The 23,497-nt window shown below is 43.1% G+C and overlaps 1 protein-coding gene across 1 annotated transcript in view; it reads right to left on the bottom strand.

Annotated features, from left to right (window-relative positions):
- The window catches only part of LOC137369284 (tudor domain-containing protein 7-like), a 155,357-nt gene that overhangs the window by 57,346 nt on the left and 74,514 nt on the right, over positions 1-23,497 (bottom strand). The window contains exons 7-8 of the mRNA XM_068030283.1: positions 15,073-15,779; positions 3,311-3,497 (exon numbers count right to left, since the gene is read on the bottom strand). Of these exons, the coding sequence (XP_067886384.1) occupies positions 3,311-3,497; positions 15,073-15,779 (894 nt within the window). The remainder of the gene's footprint in view (positions 1-3,310; positions 3,498-15,072; positions 15,780-23,497) is intronic.

The following is a 23,497-nucleotide window of genomic DNA, read 5'->3' as shown; positions in this document are numbered from 1 at the left end:
GAAGGAGGTTTAGAGGGGATTTGAGGAAAAACTTTTTCACTCAGAGGGTGGTTGGAATCTGGAACACACTGCCTGAAGGGCTGGTAGAGGCAGGAACCCTCACAACATTTGAGAAGTATTTAGATGAGCACTTGAAATGTCATAGCATACAAGGCTACTGGAAAATGGGATTAGAATAGATAGGTGCTTGATGGCCGGCACAGACAAGATGGGCCGAAGGGCCTGTTTCCATGCTGTATAACTCTATGATCAAAATCTTAATTCACTGATGGCGGTAGCTCAGCATGAAGTGCTCATTTGTAACAGCAAGAAGTGCCAGGTGAATGTAGGTCAGATCAATTTCTTTGGCTCCATCTATTCAGGTTCTGGAAATTGTCCTGACCTAGGCAAAGTTGAAGATGTAAGGCATATACGAACATACAAATTAGGAGAAGTAGGCCAATTCGGCCCCTCGAGCCTTCTCCACCATTCAATAAGATCATGGTTGATCTGTTTGTGTTTTGAATTCCACACCCGCATCTACCCCACAAGACAAAGATGATCTACAGAGATGTCTTGGATTTTTCAACTTCTTGGCACCATACATTGCAACTTTTTCTGACAAAACATCATCACTCAGAGAGCTCTTAAAGAAAGACGTTCCATATGTATGGGAGGAGGACCATCAGCATATGTTGAGTCTCTCATACAAGGATTGTCAGCAGAAACCTGCAGTACTATGATTCAAGGAAGACATCAATCCTGGAAGTCGACGCCTCACAGCAAGGGCTAGGAGTGCGCATCTTGCGGGACGGCAAATCAAATTGTGTTCGGATCCAAATGTTTACCCTCAGCACAATTCAATTACTCAAGCATAGAGCATGAAACACTTGCTCTGGTGTTAGGGATCACAAGGTTCCACACCTGCCTGTTTGGTAAGCAGTTCACTGTGGACACTGACCACAAACTACTGGAGATGATCTGGCACAAACCACTGACAAGCACACCAGCTCGACGACAGCGACTTTTAGTGAAAGTATAAGGGAACGACTTCGACGTCTGCTACAAACCGGATACCAAAATGGTCACCTTGGATACAATGAGCAGATTGCCAAATCCGAGCAAGAATGAAGTCATCCCACTGGATCTACAAGTAGACAGCATGGACATTGAGATGGATGATGTGCTCAAAATCGATTTATTGTATTTTGGTCAGCACAAATGTGAACAACTGCAATCAGAAACAGCCAGTGACCCATAACTGAAGGCACTGTGGCCTGATACGATAAAAGAGGTGCCAGAAACCCTCAGATGCTTTTGGCGTTATAGAGATGAACTCGGCATCTCGAGAGGCATGACCTTTCAAAGGAAAACAAGTGATTATGCCCAAAGCTCTCCGACAGGACATCTAGTCACAACTTCACCAAGGCCATATGGGTAAAGAGCGAATGACACGACTGGCACAAGACACTGTTTATTGGCCAGGGATCAACAGTGACATCGAAAAGATAGTGAGGATGTGCGAGGCATGCCTGAGCCACCAGCTACAACAATGTAAAGAACCTCTACGCCCTCACGAGATTTCATCAGTCCCTTGGTCCAAAATCGCCACTGACCTATTTACTGTTAATGGAGATGATTTTATCTTAGTCACCGATTATTTCTCCAAATTTCCAATTGTCAGACAGGTAAAAGACACTTCAAGTGCAGTTGTTGCAGACACATTGAGTGCCATATTCAGTCTGTTCGGTGCACCTGAAGAAAATATTTCTGACAATAGGCCACAGTATACGGGCAGACCTTACAGGAATGTGTGCGCCAAATGGGGTGTAAACCACGCGACGTCCTCACCACATAAGCTTAGATCCAACGGTCTTGCCGAGCAAATGGTTCGTAATATTAAGTCGCTTATACTGAAGTGTAGGACAACGACACAGGATTTTTGTGTTGCCATGTTACACCTCAGAGCTACACCTATGGATATGGGCTTACCATCACCAGCAGAGATCATGTTTGCCAGACAAGTGAGAATGATTCTGCCAAGCCATGATCTGTCCAAATTCTCCGAGATGCAGGAGACACTGCTCGAAAAATAAGGGAGAATGAAGATGGTGCATGACTGACATGCAAGGGCAGAACTACCTCAACTACACGTAGGACGAAAAGTCAGGGTCATACACCCAACAATGAGAACATGGTTACCTGCAGAGGTGTCCAAAGTTTGCAGTGAGCCTAGGTCTTACGAGGTTACATCTAATGGAGCAGTGTTGAGGAGGAACCGTCGCCAACTAAGGGAAGTGTGCAATACTCCAACTGCGCGTAGCGGACTCGAAAGAGCACACTCCGATGATGAGGGCGTGACGGAATAGGACAACCAACACTTTGACAACATGTCTGCAAGCCAATAACAGCCAAGGGTGAAATCCACATCCCCAGAAGGTTATACCATAACAAGATTTGGAAGAGTTGTTAAACCACCGAAACGATATATGGACTCTTAAGCTTCTGCACTCGTAAATTTCACAATCCTTATCCTTATACTTGTAAATTTTATAATCTCTATCCCTGTCTAACTAATTTTGATATTATCCAACTTTATGTGTTTTTACTTGTAGCGTACAAGAATTATCTTTGGAAAGAAAGGGGATGTTGTCTGATCGCTTTAAGAGTGATGTCCCTTTAAGAACTCAGTATGCTAATGTGCTAAGGGCCAGGATGTAGTCATGTGACTAGAAGTCAGTCACTCTGCACGGCAACGCCCTGGACAAAGGTTCTATATACAGTTTGCTCTGTATTATATGCACTAATTTAGCTGTTAATAAACCTTCCAAAGATCTTCAAGGAACTGGAATCCACGTACCTCATCGTGTTGCTCAAGATAACACAAAGAAACTCATGACATCAACTTCTGTTTGCTGTGCATGGTTGGCTTGTTGCACTGTGGGGCTCCTTTAAGACTGATGCGCAGCCACACATCCGTGCATCTTAAAGGGAACGTTGCTTGTGCGCGGCCGATTGGTGCCCTGCGCAGTAGATTCCTGATCGCCAAACAGCAATGCACCTGTACTGCTTAGAGGAATGTTGGAGATTATGACTTCAAACTGGCCTCACCACCACTCTAACGGTTTGAAAGCATGATTTCCTGTGATCATCTGGAGATGCATTTTAAAACTCTCCTGAGCCTAGTTTCCCTTTTAAACAACATTTTATTGAAATTCTAGTGGACCCCATTGGAAAGTACAGAAGATGTTGAGATTGAAATAAATTGTACGTTTGAAAATCTCCAGTGTTATATATAGATTATCTTTGACCAATACATAATTGCTAATACCTTGACTTTTGAAGCTTCCACTGCAACAATCTGTGCTCTTAACCAGGAGTCCTCTTCAGCACTAACAGCCACAAGCTGTCCAATACTTTGTGAACCCAATGGCATCAGCTCATCGGCGTAAGTGTAATATTCTTTCATGGCATCTTCCATTTGTTCAAGAGCACCGGAATATTCTGGCCCAATGTATCTGGAAGGGAATGTTCAAAGTTGCTTCAGTATTTTCCTTCCAGATCGATTTGCTATTTTAAAAAAAGTACTTGGAAGAAAGTTTTGAAAATCTTTGGATACAGGCTATGCATTTGCAAAGTGAACATTGGATACACTCAAAAACCTTCAATACCGTTTCATTAATTTAAAGTCATTCAGTCCAATTTATAAAACATTTTGTAATAAATCTCCCAGAAATACTTGGGAACCAAGGGACTTGTAATAATGTGGAACTGAGAGTAATTAGTATCAATAAAGAGGTAGTACTCAAAAAATTAATTGGATTGAAAGTTGATAAATCCCCTGGACCGAATGAGCTATTCCCAGAGTATTGAAGGAGGTGGCTATAGAGACAGAGGATGCATTGGTGGTTACCTTTTAAAAATTCTATAGATTCTGGAAGGGGTCCTGCCGACTGGAAAGTAGCAAATGTAACCCCACTATTTAAGAAGGAAGCGGGAGAGAAAACTGAGAACTTCAGACCGGTTAGTTTGATGTCAGTCGTAGGGAAAATGTTGGAATCTATTGTAAAGGATGAGATAACTGGACCACTTGGAAAATAATGATATGATTGGACAGAGTCAACATGGATTTGTGAAAGGGAAATCATATCGGACAAACCTGTTGGAGTTTTTTGGGGATGTTACTTGCAGTATAAATAAAGGAGAACCACTGGGTGTGGTGTATTTGGATTTGCAGAAGGCTTTTGATTAGGTCCCATACAGGAGGTTGGTAAAGAAAATTAGAGCACATTGGATTGGGAGCAATATACTGCAATGGATTGAGAATTGTTAACAGACAGAAAGCAAAGAGCAGAAATAAATGGGTCATTCTCAGGATGGCAGGCTGTCACTAATAGGGTACTGCAAGGATCAGTGCTTGGGCCATAGCTGTTCACAATCTAAATGACTTGGATATGGAGACCAAATGTAATATTTCCAAATTTGCAGATGAAACAAAACGAGGAGGGAGTGTAAGTTGTGAGGAGGATGCAAGGAGGCTTCAAGGAGATTTGGACAGGCTAAGTAAATGGGCAAGAACATGGCAGATGGAATATAATGTGAATAAGTGTGAAGTGATCCACTTGGGTAGAAAAAACAAAAAGACAGAGTCTTGCTTAAATGGTGAGGTTGGGAAATGTTGATGTCAAAGAGACCTTGTTCATGAGTCACTAAAAGCTAGTATGCAGGTGCAGCAAGCAATTAAGGTGGCAAATGTTGGCCTTCTTTGCAAGGAGATTTGAATACAGGAGTAAAGATGTATTGCTGCAGTTGTATAAAGCATTGGTGAGACCACACCTGGAGTATTGTGTACAGTTTTGGTCCCCTTATCCAAGGAAGAATATACTTGCCATTGAGGGAGTGCAATGGAGGTTCACTAGACGAATCCCTGGCATGGCGGGATTGTCTTTTGAGATTGCAGAAACTGGGCCTGCATTCTCTAGAGTTTTGAAGAATGAGAGGTGATCTCATTGAAACTTACAAAATTCTTAGAGTTAGACAGAGTTGATGCGGCTAGGATGTTTCCTCTGGTTGATGAGTTGGGAACCAGGGGCCACAGCCTCAGAATAAAGGACTGACCATTTAAGACTGAAATGAGGAGAAATTTCTTTACTCAGAGGATGGTGAATCTTTGGAAGCTCAATCATTGAGCCTACTTTAAGATGTATCTAGACAGATACATGAATGGGCAGGAAGAAAAGAGATACAGAACCTTAGAAAATAGGCGACATGTTTAGAGAGAGGATCTGGATCGGCGCAGGCTTGGAGGGCCGAAGGGCCTGTTCCTGTGCTGTAATTATCTTTGTACTCAGGACAGAAATCAATAGATTTCTGAATACTAGCGACATCAAGCAATATGGGGATAGTGGGGGAAAACGGCGTAGAGGTAGATGATCAGCCATGATCTGTTTGAATGGCGGAGCAGGCTCTATGGGCCAAATGGCCTACTCCTGCTCCTATTTCCTATAAATACATGACAATAGTGAATACAGGTGATGTTATAAGCATCAGCCATTATAAGCGGGCAGCCATAAAGGCGGGGCTAAAGTGTGGCGAGTCGAAGAGACTTAGCAGATGGCAGGAAAAAAGACAAAAGCGCAAGGGGAGAGCCAACTGTGTAACAGCCCCGACAAACAAATTTTTCTGCAGCACCTGTGGAAGAGCCTGTCATTCTAGAATTGGCCTTTATAGCCACTCCAGGCGCTGCTCCACACCCCACTGACCACACCTCCAGGCGCTTACCCATTGTCTCTCGAGATAAGGAGGCCAAAGAAGAAGAAGAATATAAGCATCAAAGTCCCAGGATTTTTAACAATCAGATGTCTGCAAAGTTAACTGCTAATGGAATAAAAGGGACAGTAGCCGCATAGATACGAAATTCGCTGAGTGGCAGGAAACAGTAGCGGTGAACAGTTGTTTCCCGACTGGAGGAAGGTGCATAGTGGGGTTCCACAGGGTCAGTGTTGGGACCTCTGCTTTTCTTGACCAATATTAATGTCCTGGACTTGGGTATACAAGGCAGAATTTCAAAACTTGCAGACGACACAAAACGTGGAAGTATTGTGAACTGTGAGGAGGATACTGATAAACTTCAAGAGGACATAGACGGGCTGATGGAATGGGTGGACAAGTGGCAGATGAAATTTCATGCAGATATGTGAGGTGATTCATTTTGGTAGGAAGAACAAGGAGAGGCAATATAAAATAAAGGATACAATTTTAAAAGGGGTGCAGGAACAGAGGGACTTGGGGGTATATGTGCACAAATCATTGACGGGTGGAGGGCAGTAAGTAGCTAATAAAGCATACGGGATCCCAGACTTTATAAACAGAAGCATAGTGTACAAAATTAAGGAAGTTATGACAAACCTGTATAAAAGACTGCTTCTGCCTCAACTGATGTATTGTGTCCAGTTCTGGGCACCATACTTTAGGAAGGATGTTAAGGGATGAGAAAGGGTGCAGAAAAGATTCAGAAGAATGTTTCCAGGGATGAGAAACTTCATTATGTGGATAGATTGGAGAAACTGGGGGTGCTCTCCTTGAAAAGAAGATTAGAGATTTGATAGGTGTTCAAAATCATGAGGCGTCTGGCCAGAGTAGATCGGGAGAAACTGTTCCTGTTGGCGGAAGGATCAAGAACCAGGAGACACTGATTTAAGGGGATTGGAAAAAAAAGCAATTGAGACATGAGGAAAAACTGTCGTATGCAGCGATTGGTTAGGATCTGGAATGAACAGCTCGAGTGTGTGGTGGAGCCAGATTCAATTGAGGCCTTCAAGAGAGAACTGGACAATTATCTGAAAAGAAAAAATTTGCTTGACTATGGGGACTAGGTGAGTTGTTCTTACTGAGAGTCAGCATGGACACGATGGGCCAAATTACATGGGTTTGATAATTCCCGTATTCAGATTAGGCAGTCATTATGAAGGAATTAAATTCTTTTTACACCCAGTTTCAACATTAAGCAGCTCCATATTAGTACCACACGCTGCAATCAGAAAATAAATCTCTCTCCACTGTGGCAATTTGCTATCGCCATACCACACTGATAAGCATTTTATATTTTGCCTCATCGTTAGTCTTCATGGTTAATCTGAAAATTGCCACAGATCCACATCCAATAGATGATGTTTTACTTATTTGGCTTAACAAGAGACTTTCATCTCCTGTTTGGACTGGATTCAATCCCAGGTCCCAGAGGGATGACAGTTTGTTAACCCACTGTAGTACTTAGTTCCAGGGAAAATGTGCAAGTTTAGATCAGCTTTGAGAAATTTTAATGCACATTCAGCTTAGAATTTATAATAACTGCATTCCTCACACCTTGCTATGCTTGACTGTGATCTGGTCCCGAGTAGGTAAGAACAAACACATTAGATTACAAAATCATGTTAGAAATTTGCTAGGACTGAGACACAAAGGCAAGAGAGAATTTTAACATCAAAACCACTAAGAATGTGGTAGGTACACTGGGGTACTAAAAAAAGGATTCACTTGCACTTGCTTAAAACTCCTGAATTTGACAAGATATGCTTTTGTCTATTTGATACTGTAAATAGAGAAGATTTCCTAAAAACAATTGGAGGAATACCCACATGCAGCATTTATAATTCAGCACCAATAAGTGGGCAACCAGGGAAAGAGTAGGGCCCATTAGGGACCAAAGTGGCAATTTGTGTGTGGAGCCGGAGGACATAGGTGAGGTTTTCAATGATTACTTTTCATCTGTGTTCACTATGGAGAAGGACGATGTAGGTGTAGAGATCAGGGAGGGGGATTGTGATATACTTCAACATATTAGCACTGAAAGGGAGGAAGTATTAGCTGTTTTAGTGGGCTTAAAAGTGGATAAATCCCCAGGCCCGGATGAGATGTATCCCAGGCTGTTATGTGAGGCAAGGGAGGAGATAGCAGGGGCTCTGACACAGATTTTCAAATCCTCTCTGGCCACAGGAAAGGTACCACAGGACTGGAGGACAGCGAACATGGTACCATTATTCAAGAACGGTAGCAGGGATAAACCTGGTAATTACAGGCCGGTGCGTCTAACACCAGTGGTTGGGAAACCATTTCAAAAAATTCTGAGGGACAGGATTAATCTCCACTTGGAGAGGCAGGGATTAATCAAGGATAATCAGCATGGCTTTGTCAGGGGGAGATCGTGTCTAACTAACTTGATTGAATTTTTCGAGGCGGTGACCAGATGTGTAGCTGAGGGTAAAGCAGATGATGTAGTCTACATGGATTTCAATAAGGCTTTTGATAAGGTCCCGCATGGGAGATTGGTTAAGAAGGTAAGAGCCCATGGGATCCAGGGCAATTTGGCAAATTGGATCCAAAATTGGCTTAGTGGCAGGAGGCAGAGGGTAATGGTCGAGGGTTGTTTTTGCAAGTGGAAGCCTGTGACCAGTGGTGCACCGCTGGGATTGGTGCTGGGACCCTTGCTGTTCATAGTATACATTAATGATTTAGATGTGAATATCGGAGGTATGATCAGTAAGTTCGCAGATGACACAAATTGGTGGTGTCGTAAATAGTGAGGAGGAAAACCTTAGATTACAGGACGATATAGATGGGCTGGTAAGATGGATGGAGCAGTGGCAAATGGAATTTAATCCTGAGAAGTGCGAGGTGATGCATTTTGGGAGGACTAACAAGGCAAGGGAATATACAATGGATGGTAGGACCCTAAGAAGTAGAGAAGGTCAGAGGGACCTTGGTGTACTTGTCCATAGATCACTGAAGGCAGCAGCACAGGTAGATAAGGTGGTTAGGAAGGCATATGGGATACTTGCCTTTATTAGCTGAGGCACAGAATACAAGAGCAGGGAGCTTATGATGGAGCTGTATAAAATGCTAGTTAGGCCACAGCTGGAGTACTGTGTACAGTTCTGGGCACCACACTATAGAAAGGATGTGATTGCACTGGAGAGGGTGCAGAGGAGATTCACCAGGATGTTGCCTGGGCTGCAGCATTTCAGTTATCAACAGAGACTGAAAAGGCTAGGATTGTTTTCCTTACAGCAGAGAAGGCTGAAGGGGGATATGATCGAGGTATACAAAATTATGAGGGGTATTGATAGGTTAGATAGGAAGAAACTTTTCCCCTTGGCGGGAGGGTGGGGTCAATAACTAGGGGGCATAGATTTAAGGTAAGGGACAGGAGGTTTAGAGGGGATTTGAGGAAAAAAAATTTCACCCAGAGGGTGATTGGAATCTGGAACGCACTGCCTGAAGAGGTGGTTGAGGCAGGAACCCTTACAACATTTAAGTAGTATTTAGATGAGCACTTGAAACGCATAGCATAAAAGGCTACGGACCAAGTGCTGGAAAATGGGATTAGAATGGTTAGGTGCTTGATGGCCGGCACAGACACAATGGGCCGAAGGGCGTGTTTCTGTGCTGTATAACTCTATGACTCTAACTTGATCCTATGTCATAAATTTCACTTCAAATAAATTTTTAAGTAGGAGACAACAACCTGCATTTATATAGCATGCTTAGTATAGAAAAACATTTCAAAGTGCATCACAGAGGCATTATTAAATAACAAGTGAAAGCCAATCCAAAGAAGCAGTTAGGAAGGGTTACCAAAAGTGTGGTCAAAGAGACGCATCTTAAGGGAGATATTAAAATTTAGTGAGGGAGGCAAAGAAGCTGAGGGGTTTAGAGAGGGAATGTTAGAACTTGGGCCATAGATGGAAGGCATGGCCACCAATGGTTGGGCAGGATGCACAAATGGCTGGACACAGAGGGAAGGAGAGTGAGAACTGGAGTTGTAGGCTAGAGATGGCTATGTAGATAGGAAGGAAGGGGGTCATAGAGCAATTATAACACAAGGATGGGAATTTTAAATTGGAGGTGTTGAGGGACTGGGAGCCAATGTAGGCCAGCGAGTACAGGGGTGACAGGTGACTGGGACTTAGTGCAAGATAGGAAAGGGACAGTAGAGTTATGGATGAATAAAAGGTTTTTACAGAGGGTGGGAGGTCAGCTAGGAAAACACTGGAATAGTCGACTCTGGAGATGAAAAAGGCATGGACGAGGGTTTCACAAGCAAATGGGTTGAAACTCAGGGCGGCGGAGGGGAGCGGGGCAGAGAACGTTATGAAGATGATCAGTCTTCACGATGGAGAGGAAACGTGGTTGGAAGGAAAGCTTGAGGTCAGAACGATGTCCAACTGTCTGTCCCCTCCTGAGACAGTGTCCATTAAGGCAGGTGGAATCTATGTTATGGTATGGAGTTCACGACAGGGACCAAAAACAATAAGCTCCTTTTTCCCCAACGTTTAATTGGAGGAAATTGCTGCTCACCCATGACTGGTTATCAGATAAGCAGTCTGTGTCAAGAGAGGTGGTTGAAAGGTAGAGTTATGTGTTGTCAGTGTACATGGAGAAGCTGAACCCATGACCACAGATGATGTCACCAAGGGGCAAAATGTTGTGAGAAAGAGGCTGGCATGGATAATCCTTGGGAGAGGCCAGGCAGAATGATGTAGGGTGGGAAGCAAAGCTAACGGAAGTGCTTTGTCTACAATCAGATGGTAAAGACTGGAAGCAAGCAAGGGAAATGGCACTGAGCTGGACAATGGAGCAAAGGCATTTGTGCGTAATGGTGTGGTTGACTGTGTCAAAGATTGCAGACAGGACAAGGAGGGATAATGCATCATGATTAGAGTCACAGAGGATTTCTATGCGACTTTGGTTGGGGCCATTTCAGTGCTGTGGTACAGGCAGAAACCTGACTGGAAAGATTGAAACATGGAGTTATGGAAAAAGTGCCTGCAATGTGAGAGCACAGTTTCATTAGTAGACAAGGAGAGAAGGTTGAGGGTGGGATTTTTTGAGGAGAGTGCAAGGACAGTGATTTTGAAAGAAAGGGAGACGGTACCTGAGGAGAGGGAACCATTTACAATGTCTGTTACTGTGGGACCAAAAAGCGAGTTTAGTGAGAATGGGGTTAGAGGACTAGGTGGTGAACAAAATGGAAAGGGCATGGAGCGACACAGAAGCAAAACTATAACAAAGTAAGGGTGAACAAAGGGAATTGCTGGGAGCAACAGAGGCAGGTGAGCGTAGCCTCAATATTCATGACAGAAACTCAGGACCTTGTCACACATTGTTGGAGGTGAGGGCAGAAGAGTTTCAGGAGATGGTTGGTTGAGCCACCTGTGATAACGAATGATTAAACCAGTTGTTTACCAGATTGTCTCATGTCTGTGCCTCTTGGATTTCAAGCAGCGAAGATGGTGGTCGTAACGGAATGATTAACAGAGATGGGACAGTGAAGAGGTGTTACTGGGAACAAGGACATCAAAAAGGTGGAAGTGAGAGAGCAGCTGAACAGATCGACAGCTGCAGATGCATGGTGGCAAATGGAGGACCAAAGATTAGGAAGTTGGGATTTAGAAAGTGCCGTTTTAAGTGACTCAAGAGAGCTTTTTCCAGTGACGGACACAGTAGGAAGTGGGAAATGGGGAATGTGGATGGATATCAGGAGAACGACCAGGGTTAGTTAGACTAAGGGTCTTGCTGGGGTCAAAGGCATCACAGTTGTGAGGGAATGACTGAGCAGATCAACGACCACAGAAGTATTCTGCTAGAGTGTTGGGAGTTTGAAAGTGCAATGGGGAAAATTTTTCCAGGGATGGACATAGAAGAAAGCGGGGTCAGAAGGAAGGATGAGGATGTAAGTTGTAAGGGATACAAGGAAATAAGAAATTGCCTTGTCTGTGATCAAGACCATGGGAGTCGAAGCACCACAGAGATGGAAAAGTCAAGGATGCTGCCCGTGAACATGGGTAGGAGAGTTTAAATGGAGAGAATATTTCAGAATCACAAGTGGTCAGTGAAATCAGAGGCTTGGGATGGGGGAAAAAAAAGAGGAGCTGTGATGAAGATTGAAATTACTGAGGATCAGAGGTCGGTCAGTGCAGAGGCCAAGAGGAGGTAGGATACCAGACAGAAAAACATGGGAGAAAATAACAACTTGTATTTATGTACTGCCTTGAATGTAGTAAAATGTCCCAAGGGACCGAGTGCTGGAAGAGGTTACTGAGATCGGGAGGGGTGAGGCTATGGCAGGATTGAACTCAGGATGAGAATTTTAAATTTGTGGTATTGGTTAACTGGGAGCCAATTAAGATCAATGAGCAAAGGTGTGATGGATGAATGGGCTTGGTGCAAGTTAGAATAAGGGCAGAGCTTTGGATGATCTCAAATTTTGAGGGTGCAAGTGGGATGCCCGCCATGAGAACATTGGAACAGGAGAGTCTAGAGGTAAACATAGAAACATATAAAATAGGAGGAGTAGGCCATTTGGCCCTTCGAGCCTGCTCCGCCATTCATTATCATGGCTGATCATCCAACTCAGTAACCTGTTCCTGTTTTCACTCCATACCCTTTGATCCCTTTAGACCAAAGGGCTATATCTAATTCCTTCTTGAAAACATACAATGTTTTGGCCTCAACTGCTTTCTGTGGTAGCGAATTCCAGAGGCTCACCACTCTCTGGGTGAAGAAATTTCTCCTCATCTCAGTCCTGAAAGGTTTACCCCGTATCCTTAGACTATGACCCCTGGTTCTGGACTCCCCCACCATCGCGAACATCCTTCCTGCAACTATCCTGTCAAGTCCTGTTAGAATTTTATAGGTTTCTATGAGATCCCCCCTCACTCTTCTGAACTCCAGTGAATATAATCCTAACCGACTCAATCTCTCCTCATACGTCAGTCCCGCCATCCCAGGAATCCGTCTGGTAAATCTTCTCTGCACTCCCTCAATAGCAAGAACATCCTTTCTCAGATTAGGAAACCAAAACTGCACACAATATTCCAGGTGTGGCCTCACCAAGGCCCTGTATAATTGCAGCAAGACATCCCTGCTCCTGTACTGGAATCCTCTCGCTATGAAGGCCAACATACCATTTGCCTTTTTTACCGCCTGTTGCACCTGCATGCTTACCTTCAGCGACTGGCATACGAGAACACCCAGGTCTCGTTGCATATTCTCCTCTCTGTTTATAGCCGTTCAGATAATAATCTGCCTTCCTGTTTTTACTACCAAAGTGGATAACCTCACATTTATCCACATTATACTGCATCTGCCATGCATTAGTCCACTCACTCAACCTGTCCAAATTATCCTGAAACCTCTCTGCATCCTCTTCACAACTCACCCTCCCACCCAGTTTTGTCTCATCTGCAAATCTGGAGATATTACATTTAGTTCCCTCATCTAAATCATTAATGTATATTGTGAATAGCTGGAGTCCTAGCACTGATCCCTGCAGTACTCCCACTAGTCACTGCATGCCATTCAGAAAAAGACCCATTTATCCCTACTCTTTGTTTCCTGTCCGCCAACCAAATTTCTATCCATCGCAATACACTACCCCCAATCCCATGCGCTTGAATTTTACATGCTAATCTCTTATGTGGGACTTTGTCGAAAGCCTTCTGAAAGTCCAAATAAACCACATCCACTGGCTCTCCCTCATCAACTCGACTAGTTACATCCTTGAAGAATTCTAGTAGATTTGTCAAACATGATTTCCCTTTTGTAAATCCATGCTGACTCTGCCTGATTCTACCACTGTTCTCCAAGTGCTCTGCTATAAAATCTTTGATAATGGACTCTAGAATTTTCCCTACTACCAACATCAGACTGACTGGTCTATAATTCCCTGCTTTCTCTCTACCTCCCTTTTTAAATAGTGAGGTTACATTAGCTACCCTCCAATCTGTAGGAACTGTTCCAGAGTCTATAGAATCTTAGAAGATGACCACCAATGCATCCACTATTTCTAGGGCCACTTCCTTAAGTACTCTGGGATGTATATTATCAGTCCCTGGGGATTTATCGGCCTTCAATCCCATCATTTCCCCAACACCATTTCTCTACTAATACTGATTTCTTTCAGTTCCTCTGTCTCACTAAGCCTTGTGTTCCCCAACATTTCTGGTATGATATATGTGTCCTCCTTTGTGAAGACAGAACCAAAGTATGCATTTAATTGGTCAGCCATTTCTTGGTTCCCCATAATAAATTCCCCTGTTTCTGACTGTAAGGGACCTACATTTGTTTTCACCAATCTTTGGTGACAAGGACATGGATGAGGGCCTCCACAGTGGATGATGATTCAAGAATTAAACATAATGCTCAACAACCAATATCCAGTGGAATGGAAGTATTTAAGCTATCTTGGAGTGCATATGATCATGTACAATGTACAAGCTGATTTTATGTTCAAAAGTTCCTAAATTTAATATTTGGTCAATTTGCTGCTCTCAATTCCAGCAGCACTACCATTGCCAATGTTGGTCTTGGTGCTGCACGATTAGAGAAAATTGGCCAGGATTCCCACTCCTGATCCGTGCCAGTATTGCCCGCTGGAAGTGCATGTTCATGGACAGGATGGATTCAGTTGTGATGCCCTCGTGATTTAATAGCTCATGGGCACTCAAGGCCTAGGTTGACATACTGTCGCTAGAACATCCTGAGTACCGATGAAACCATGCTCCAGCAGGACGTCAACATGTTCATGAGGCAGAGGACGGAAATTAGAAGAGGGAAGGAGAGAAGGGGAGCAAGACCACGTGGTAAAATGCCACAGATTTTTCTTCTCTTGAAAATGTGTGAAGTAAAATATATTTTATCATGCAAATAACTTGGATTGGTTTTTTTTGGCAGGGAGCTCCATGGAGAAAATACATTACCCTTCATAAGTTTTTGTAAAGTGGCAGATAATCAATGAGCAAAGTCATTGGGGGTCAACTACTGTGTATAAAAAATTCCAAAGCATTTGTTAAATGGAAAAAACTTCACCTCGGCCAGTTGCATTGCTGATTTTAAATTGAAATAATGTGAGTGCCTTGTTAACCAATCGAATATACTGCCAGATTGGCAAATATTAAAATTACAACCAAAACTTAAACATGCTGCATGTCTACTGGTTTGATTGAGATGTTGCAGATCCTTTAATATGAAGAGCCACTATGTTCTCTTTCTTCTACTAACTTGTAGAATTAGCAGATTTTGAGGCAAGCTCACCTGATAACAGCTTCAGCAGTGGTGTGAAGTTCAACCACCAATACGGATGGGAATTGCTCTGCTGGAATGCAAAGTGGGGAAGGAGCAGGTTGCATCGAGCAACTTTCAGTAAGTTCACTTGCAATCAGAGTCACCTTATTTTCAGTTATTGCCACACGGTCAGAGTCAATACAGGTTCTGTGTGAACCAAGTCCTAGATCACGGTGCTCTTCATTGATGACCTCTTTCAGTTCTGGCTTCACCAAAGCAGTGGGAGTCACCAACACTGGGGAAAGAGTCTCTTTAGGTTTATCATTTTGTTCATCAGTGGTTTTCATCATTTTTGCATAAAGAATTGCCTTTTTGCGATCACCCGATACTGCATAATCCACAGTGCAAATGTCAGACAAGCAGTCAAGATCATCTAAGATGTTCTGAGGAAACTGCATCTTGTATGTCTCTTCAAACAACTTTGGAAGTGCGTTGGCCCAAAGCCCACTGCTGTACCTCTGTAATAGCTCGGTGACTTTTTGTTTCACCTCTATATCCTTTGGAACTAGGCTTTTAGATGCAACTGGTTTCCCTCCTTGAGCAGTTTTATTAGAAACTAGTAGCTCCTGTTTTTTTTCAGCTGACTTTGAGTTGAAACTGGTCTTCCTTTGCTGTTGGCCACTCTTTGGAGGATAAAGTAGTAATTCTGCCAAACCACTAGACACTGACTTTTCAACCTAAACAGAAGAATTAAATCAACATGAGTTCAGTTGAATGCAAGGCTGTCCATCCAGAGGCACTCATTTTTAATCAAAGCAAAATAAAAGTGAGAACAGCAACAACTGATCTACTATTCTCCTCACCAAAAATGGAAAGTTGCACAATTTGTTCAAAGCAGCTGACAGATTAAAAAAAAAAATCAGATGATCCTGGAACTAAGCAGATCTGCCAGCACCCAAAAGGACACGTACATATTCTGTGTTTCCAGCCTAAGCCAAGCTCTCAGGTAATGTTAACAAGTACACTTTAAATGTATACTAGTGGACTTATCTGAAGAGACAAGATGAATATGTCTACTTGCTCTTCCCTCAAAATGCCAATACTAAAAGCATTAGTACTTGATAAAACTCACCTTGAGGAGCCCCAATGGCTTAATGGGTAAGTGCATCATATGCTATGGTAATGAGCTAGATCAGGGTCACAATCCTCTGCTTATGAGCATTAACTTGTTGTAGGGTTGTAAAAGGAAAAGCTACCATGGCACAAACATTGGACATTTCGGCCAATATGGTTCAAAGCACCATATCAGTATGAGACCAAAACACTGTACCTCTCAAAAGGCAGGCCACATCTACAGTTTGCTATTTTGATTCGCTTAAATAGTCATTAGGAAAACATAATTAGAAGCCAGCACAAAACCAAATTGCTGACTCTTTTGATGAAATATATGAATTGCGAACAATCCACTACAAAGAAAACATATTGGTCAAATATTATCCAGTTATTTCAGTGGCCATGTTGCTTTTGGACCATAACACTGTAACCCCTAAATTGAATTTAAAATACATTGTACATTAAAAAAAACTCAGCACTAAACTTAACCAGTACTGATTAAAATTCCATGAAATAACTTGCCTCATAGACAGGGCTGTCCCATTGCCAGAGTCTGCAGCTAGGAGGCGTCATCTAATACTTCCCAGGCACAAACAGTGCCTCTTTATGGATGCCCTTTCAATCCCAAAATTTTCTTAAAAGCAAAATACTGCAGATGCTGGAAATCTGAAATATAAACAAGAAATGCTGGAAATACTCAGCAGGTCTGGCAGCATCCGTGGAGAGAGAAGCAGAGTTAACGTTTCAGGTCAGTGACCCTTCTTCAGAACTGGCAAATATTAGAAATATCAAAGGTTATAAGCAAGTAAAGCGAGAGTGGGGCAAAAGATAACAAAGGAGAAGGTGTAGATAGGACAAGGTCACAGAATAGCTGACCAGAAGGTCACAGAGTCATAGTCATAGAGTGATACAGCACTGAAACAGGCCCTTCGGCCCACCAAGTCTGTGCCAACCATTAACCACCCATTTATACTAATCCTACATTAATTCCATATTCCCTACCACATCCCCACCTTCCCTCAATTCTTCTACCACCTACCTACACTAGGGGCAATTTACAATGGCCAATTTACCTATCAACTTGCAAGTCTTTAGCTGTGGCAGAAACCCACGCAGTCACAGGGAGAACTTGCAAACTCTGCACAGGCAGTACCCAGAACAGAACCCGGGTCAGTGCAGCTGTGAGGCTGCGGTGCTAACCACTGCGCCGCCCTGGAGCAAAGTCATGGAGCAAAGGCAAACAATATGTTAACGGTGTGTTCAAAGACAAAGCATTAGTACAGATGGGGTGTTACAGATGCGGTTGCTTGCCATTTCAACACTCCCCTCCGCTCTCATGCTCACATCTCTGTCCTGGGATTGCTGCAGTGTTCCAGTTAAGATCAACGCAAACTCGAGGAACAGCATCTCATTTACCGATTAGGCACACTACAGCCTGCCAGACTGAATATTGAGTTCAATAATTTCAGAGCATGACGGGCCTCCCATTTTACTTTTATTTTGAGTTATTTTTTCTTCATTTTTTTTGTGTTCATTTTATTTCATCTTAGTTTGTTCAGTTTGCTTACCTACTGTTTTTTTGCATGTTTGTACTTGCTGCTGTTCAATTTTCAGTCCATTAACACCCCATCTGTACTAATGCTTTGTCTTTCAACACACCATTAACATATTGTTTGCCTTTGCTCCATGACCTTCTGGTCAGCTATTCTGTGACCTTGGCCTATCTACACCTTCTCCTTTGTTATCTTCTGCCCCACCTCCGCTTTACTTGCTTATAACCTTTGACATTTGTAATATTTGCCAGTACTGAAGAAGGGTCACTGACGTAAACGGTAACTCTGCTTCTCTCTCCATGGATGCTGCCAGACCTGCTGAGTATTTCCAGCATTTCTTGTTTTTATCCCAAATTTTCTTACTTGTGCTTCTTACAGACTTCATCGCCTAGCACCACCTCCCAGTGTCAAATACCACTGAAGCACCAATTGAAATTAAAAAATTTGTGGGCTGCCTTGATGGCTTTGTGATATGAAGAACACAGGCCAACCAGGGAGATAGGTTCCAGGTTTGATGTAATGGTCTGTGCCAAATAAATTAATCTCATCCAAGGCAATGATGGAAGCAGTACATTTGGGCTTAATACTCCCAGGCTATAGAGCAGGCGAAAGTAATAAGCCAATGTTATGCAGTCCAGAATCGCTATCCTATGAAACCCTGCTGAAAATAAGTTTGCGTGGTTGCCTAATGAGGATCAGGCTTAGCTGTGACAACCCAATTTCTAACAGTCTACTGAAACTCAGGCTCACTTGAAAAATTGGCACTGGTCAAGCACTGGAGGGAAGTGGGAAATTTCTGACTATTTTAAACTGAAACTGTCCTCCCTGACCAAGAAGCCAATTAAATGCTTTGATGACTGGGTCAGCCTATTTGAAAAGTTAATAAGGTGGACTGAAAAACAGTGACATGAGTATTCTTCAAAAAATACTGAACTATTATACTGAAAACAGGTGAACATCTCAGATGATGCTCATTCCCTGGACATTAATACACAGCTTGCTGCAATGTGTCTTTGCTAAAGACAATCTTCAAAGGTTTACTTTTCATTAAAAGGAAAATATATTTTTAAAACCTACAGACTTTCTTGGTGTCTTCAGTTCCCTGCTTTGCCATGTCTGTACACACAGAGGACTAAAAAGGAGTTCTTCCAACTTCCACAAAACTTCCATTAGAAACCATTATTCAAAAGCTATTGAAAAGAACAAAGATTTCAGACTTCCTCTTTCTGGTTTTATAAAAGTTCATATGTGGTCTAAATGTGTTCATTACACTTTAAATAAATATGTCCAAATAGTTTTAGCCTGAATGCAGTTTTCTAAATATTATTTTATGGCTTCAGAAGTGGCAAAGTGTGACTTAGTTATTCACCAGTGAGCAGCAACACTAATTAGGAGTTAATTGTTAAATCCAGACATGCTGTCCCATACACAGTGGTGAATAGGAGCAAAATCTGGATAAAGAGAGCCAGTTTGCTGTTAGAAATTGTTTCAATAGTAGCTTGAGTGGTCGTGCACTCCACATGTGTAGTTAGGAGACGTGGGGGAGGGAAAGCAATTTTAAACACTATGCTGAATTTGATCTATTGTAAAAACATGACTGGCCTTTTCCACATTTATCACTAGGTGCATAAGCAATAGTGCACATCACTTGGTCTGGTTGCGCTCAATACAATCATCAGTCAAAGACTAATTTACAACAATCTGGCTTGGTTCTCCTGTTCCCTCCCCCTTTCTCTGCTCCTCTCAATCACATTTGCCATCTCCTGCAACACAAATCAAGAGTCTGCTCCTTCATACTAGAGGCAGAAGTCATCAGAACAACTCAGAGAAACCTGTGGGAAGAATATTTTATTCATTCTTGCCCAGGAAGCTGCCTTCAGTAACATAAAATTGACTCAAGCTGGAGAGATGGGAGAGAATGGGATGATCGGACTGGCTAACAGAATTTTTAAAAACCCACCAAAAACAGAAAAAAAAGAATTATAGTATTCTTCAACAACTAAAATCTCAAAACAATCTGAAAGGCTTGAAGCAGGAGTGTGATGTAATATCACTCGCCTAGATGGGTGCATCTACAGCAATACTTGAAGACTGACACCATTCAGGACAGAGCAGTTTGTTTGATTAGCACCATGCCATTAAGCTCGACATCCACTCCTACCACTGCAACTGTGGCTGTAGTACTATCCACAGGATTCATCTCAGCAATTCACTGAATGTACTCTTGACAGCAACTCACAGCCACCTGAATCAACAGCACAAGATCATGGGAACCCTCTCACCTAGTCACATACCACACTAACTTGCACATAGCACTGTTCCATCATCATCGCTAGGCCAATATCCTGGAATTCCCTGTCTAACACCATCATGGTAGCGCCATCATGCAAAATCTGCAGCAGTTTAAGGCAGCAGCGCACCATCACTGTCTCAGGGAAACTAGAGATCAGCAATAAAAGTATAGCCTTGCCAGCTGCACCTGTTTTCCAAGAACAAAAGAAAATGAAAGCAAAATATTAAGAAAAGTTTTTTTTTTAATTCTTTCATGTGATGCGGGCGTCGCTGGCAAGGCCAGCATTTCTTGCCCATCCCTAATTGCTCTTGACAACTGAATGGCTAGGCCATTTCAGAGGGCAGTTAGGAGTCAACCACATTCCTGTGGATTTGGAATCACATGTAGGCCAGATCAGGTAAGGACGGCAGATTTCCTTCCCTAAAGGACCTTAGTGAACCAGATGGGTTTTTATGACAATCGATGATAAGCTTCATGGCACCATTACAGAGACTAACATCCAATTCCAGATTTTTATTAATTGAATTTAAATTCCACCATCTACCATGGTGGGATCTGAACCCATGGCCCCAGGGAATTAGCCTGGCCCTCTGGATTACTAGCTCAGTAACATTACCACATTACACTATGCCACCGTCTCCTCTCTAAAGTGAGGTTTCACAGGCCAGGAGGTGACCCATTAATCCCAGTGACATCTGTAAGTCCACATGGAGAATAAGCTATAAAAAGTTTTAGGGCGGCACAGTGGTGCAGTGGTTAGCACCGCAGCCTCACAGCTCCAGGGACCTGAGTTCGATTCCGGGTACTGCCTGTGTGGAGTTTGCAAGTTCTCCCTGTGTCTGCGTGGGTTTTCTCCGGGTGCTCCGGTTTCCTCCCACAAGCCAAAAGACTTGCAGGTTGATAGGTAAATTGGCCATTATAAATTGTCACTAGTATAGGTAGGTGGTAGGGAAATATAGGGACAGGTGGGGATGTTTGGTAGGAATATGGGATTAGTGTAGGATTAGTATAAATGGGTGGTTGATGTTCGGCACAGACTCGGTGGGCCGAAGGGCCTGTTTCAGTGCTGTATCTCTAATCTAATCTAAAAAGTGCACTCCTGAATAAGCACTTCAAATGATTCCAATCAGTTTATGAACCTATTATGTAGCTCACAATATGATCTCTCGACTGGACCTAAGCTCATAATCTAAGTGCAAGGCTTTTTTTTTGCAAGTGAATTGTAAACATTTCACATGCTCACCATGTTTTACGGAAATCCAAGTGGAGAAGAAAAACTACGATGCAGCCTTTTCATGTCACTTCCCTCCCCCACACCTCTCATCAGGTTTATTAAAATCCTAGCATTTGGCCACCTCAGCAGATATGTACTCACACTCTTGCACATAAAACTTGTACCCGTCCTCCATTGCCTGAGTGATAACCTTGAGATCTATACTGCCTGCAGCCTTCCTCAGTACCAAATTTAACAACTGGTGAGCAGAAACTACTTCCCCACTGTTGTGCATCTGGGTTTAATTATGTGTAGTTCAGCAGTTTCAGACTCAAGACCTTCCCTCTCCTTGAATACTGACAAAATAAATTCCAGTCCTTCTGATCAGCTCTTATCAGTGCTTATCCCTTTCCGCCTTCACAGACCTCACTACAGAGCAGCTGTATGGTGCGATCCTCTCGCCATTTTGCACAAAGAAATCTAGAATGTGTAATGTCTAAACAACTGAAACTAAATTCAACCTTCAAAAGTTAACATACTTCACTTCTCTGGACATAGGTGCAGGAAGACAGGAGAAGATCTGAATCAAGCCAAATCGAGCTGAGAGATGTTGAGTTCGATAATGCAGAAAGGTTGAGTGGACTGGAAGCTCACCACTCAGGAGGGAGATAGAGCTTATTATGATGCAACAAAGGGTTTGATTATTCAAGCCATTTACAGTCAAAGGACAGAAAACCTAGCCCAATGTCTGCAATAAATCCAGCAGGGTGCAGACTGATGCTACTGCCTAGTTGACAACGAACAAACAAGGAAGGGAAGACAAAGGGGCTCCTATTTTCAATGTTTACTGGTGTTTGGTGACTATCTAATGTTTGCTTCTCTTTTTACTCATGGAGTATCCATCCCTGCAGCCATCAGCTCCAATATCAACTCCAGACCCAGCTCCAGTCTGTCACCAAACACTTGGTCATAGGTAAGTTGGACTGTTTCAGTCACGCACACCTATACATATTACATCAAATGAATTAAATCTCCCATCCTCCAGGTAGTCATGGTGACTGATCAAGATTAATGCAACAGTCTTACTTTTTCAAACAACGCTTTTTGTTTACAATCCAAGTGGGCTGCACAGCTCAAGATCATCCAAAAGGAGGACATGCCACAGGAATCTGACCACAGCTCTAAAGAGAGATCAGGTGAATGGTGAAACAGCTAAGAATGTGTTTAAGTAATAAATTGATGTACGATTCCCTGGGGAACGCGGGAACATTGGTTTTGTGCATGTACAATTTTTTTTTTAATTATTCGTCCTTGGGTCATGAGGGTCACTGGCACCAGCTTTTACTGCCCATCCCCAATTGCCCTTGGGAAGGCGGTGGTGAGCCGTCTTCTTGAACCGTAGCAGTCCATGAAATGTAGGTGCAACTACAGTGCTATTAGGGAGGGAGTTCCAGGATTTTGACCGAGCGCCAATGAAGTCAGGATGGTGAATGGCTTGGAGGGGAACTTGCAGGTGGTGGTATTGCCATGAGTTTGCTGCCCTTGTCCTTCTAGGTGATAGAGGTCAATGGTTTGTAAAGTGCTTTAGAAGGAGTTTTGCCGAGTTGCTGCAGTGCATCTTGTAGATGACACACACTGCTGCCACTGTGCGGTGGACGAGCTGCCGATCAAGCAGACTGCCTTGTCTTGGATGGTATCAAGTTTGAGTGTTGTCAGAGCTGCACTCATCCAGGCAAGTGGAGAGTATTCCATCACACTCCTGATTTGTGCCTTGTAGATGGTGGACAGGCTTTGGGGAGTCAGGTGGTGAGTTACTTGCCACAGAAATCCCTGTCTCTGACCTGCTCTTGTAACCACAGTATTCATGTGGCGGGTCCAGTTAAATTTCTGGTCAGTGGGGACCTCCAGGATATTGATGGGGGATTCATCGATGGTCATGCCGTTGAATGTCAAGACAAGATAGTTAGATTGCATCTTGCTGTAGAAGGTAATTGCCTGGTGCATGTGGGGCGAAAATATTACTTGCCACTTATCAGCTCAAGCCTAAATGTTGTTCAAGTCTAGCTGCATGCAGGCACAGAGTACGTCACTATCTGAGGAGTTGTGAATGGTACTGAACACCGTGCAATTAACTGCGAACATCCCCACTTCTGACCTTACGATGGAGGGAAGGTCATTGATGAAACAGCTGAAGATGGTTGGACCTAGTACACTACTGTGAGGATCTCCTGCAGTGATGTGCTGAGGTTGTGATGTTTGGCCTCCAGCAATCACAAACATCTT

Source organism: Heterodontus francisci, chromosome 4 (assembly GCF_036365525.1).
Source record: "Heterodontus francisci isolate sHetFra1 chromosome 4, sHetFra1.hap1, whole genome shotgun sequence".
Lineage (NCBI taxonomy): Eukaryota > Metazoa > Chordata > Chondrichthyes > Heterodontiformes > Heterodontidae > Heterodontus > Heterodontus francisci.
Note: the sequence above shows the minus strand (reverse complement) of the source record. Positions and strands in the feature narration are given on the sequence as shown.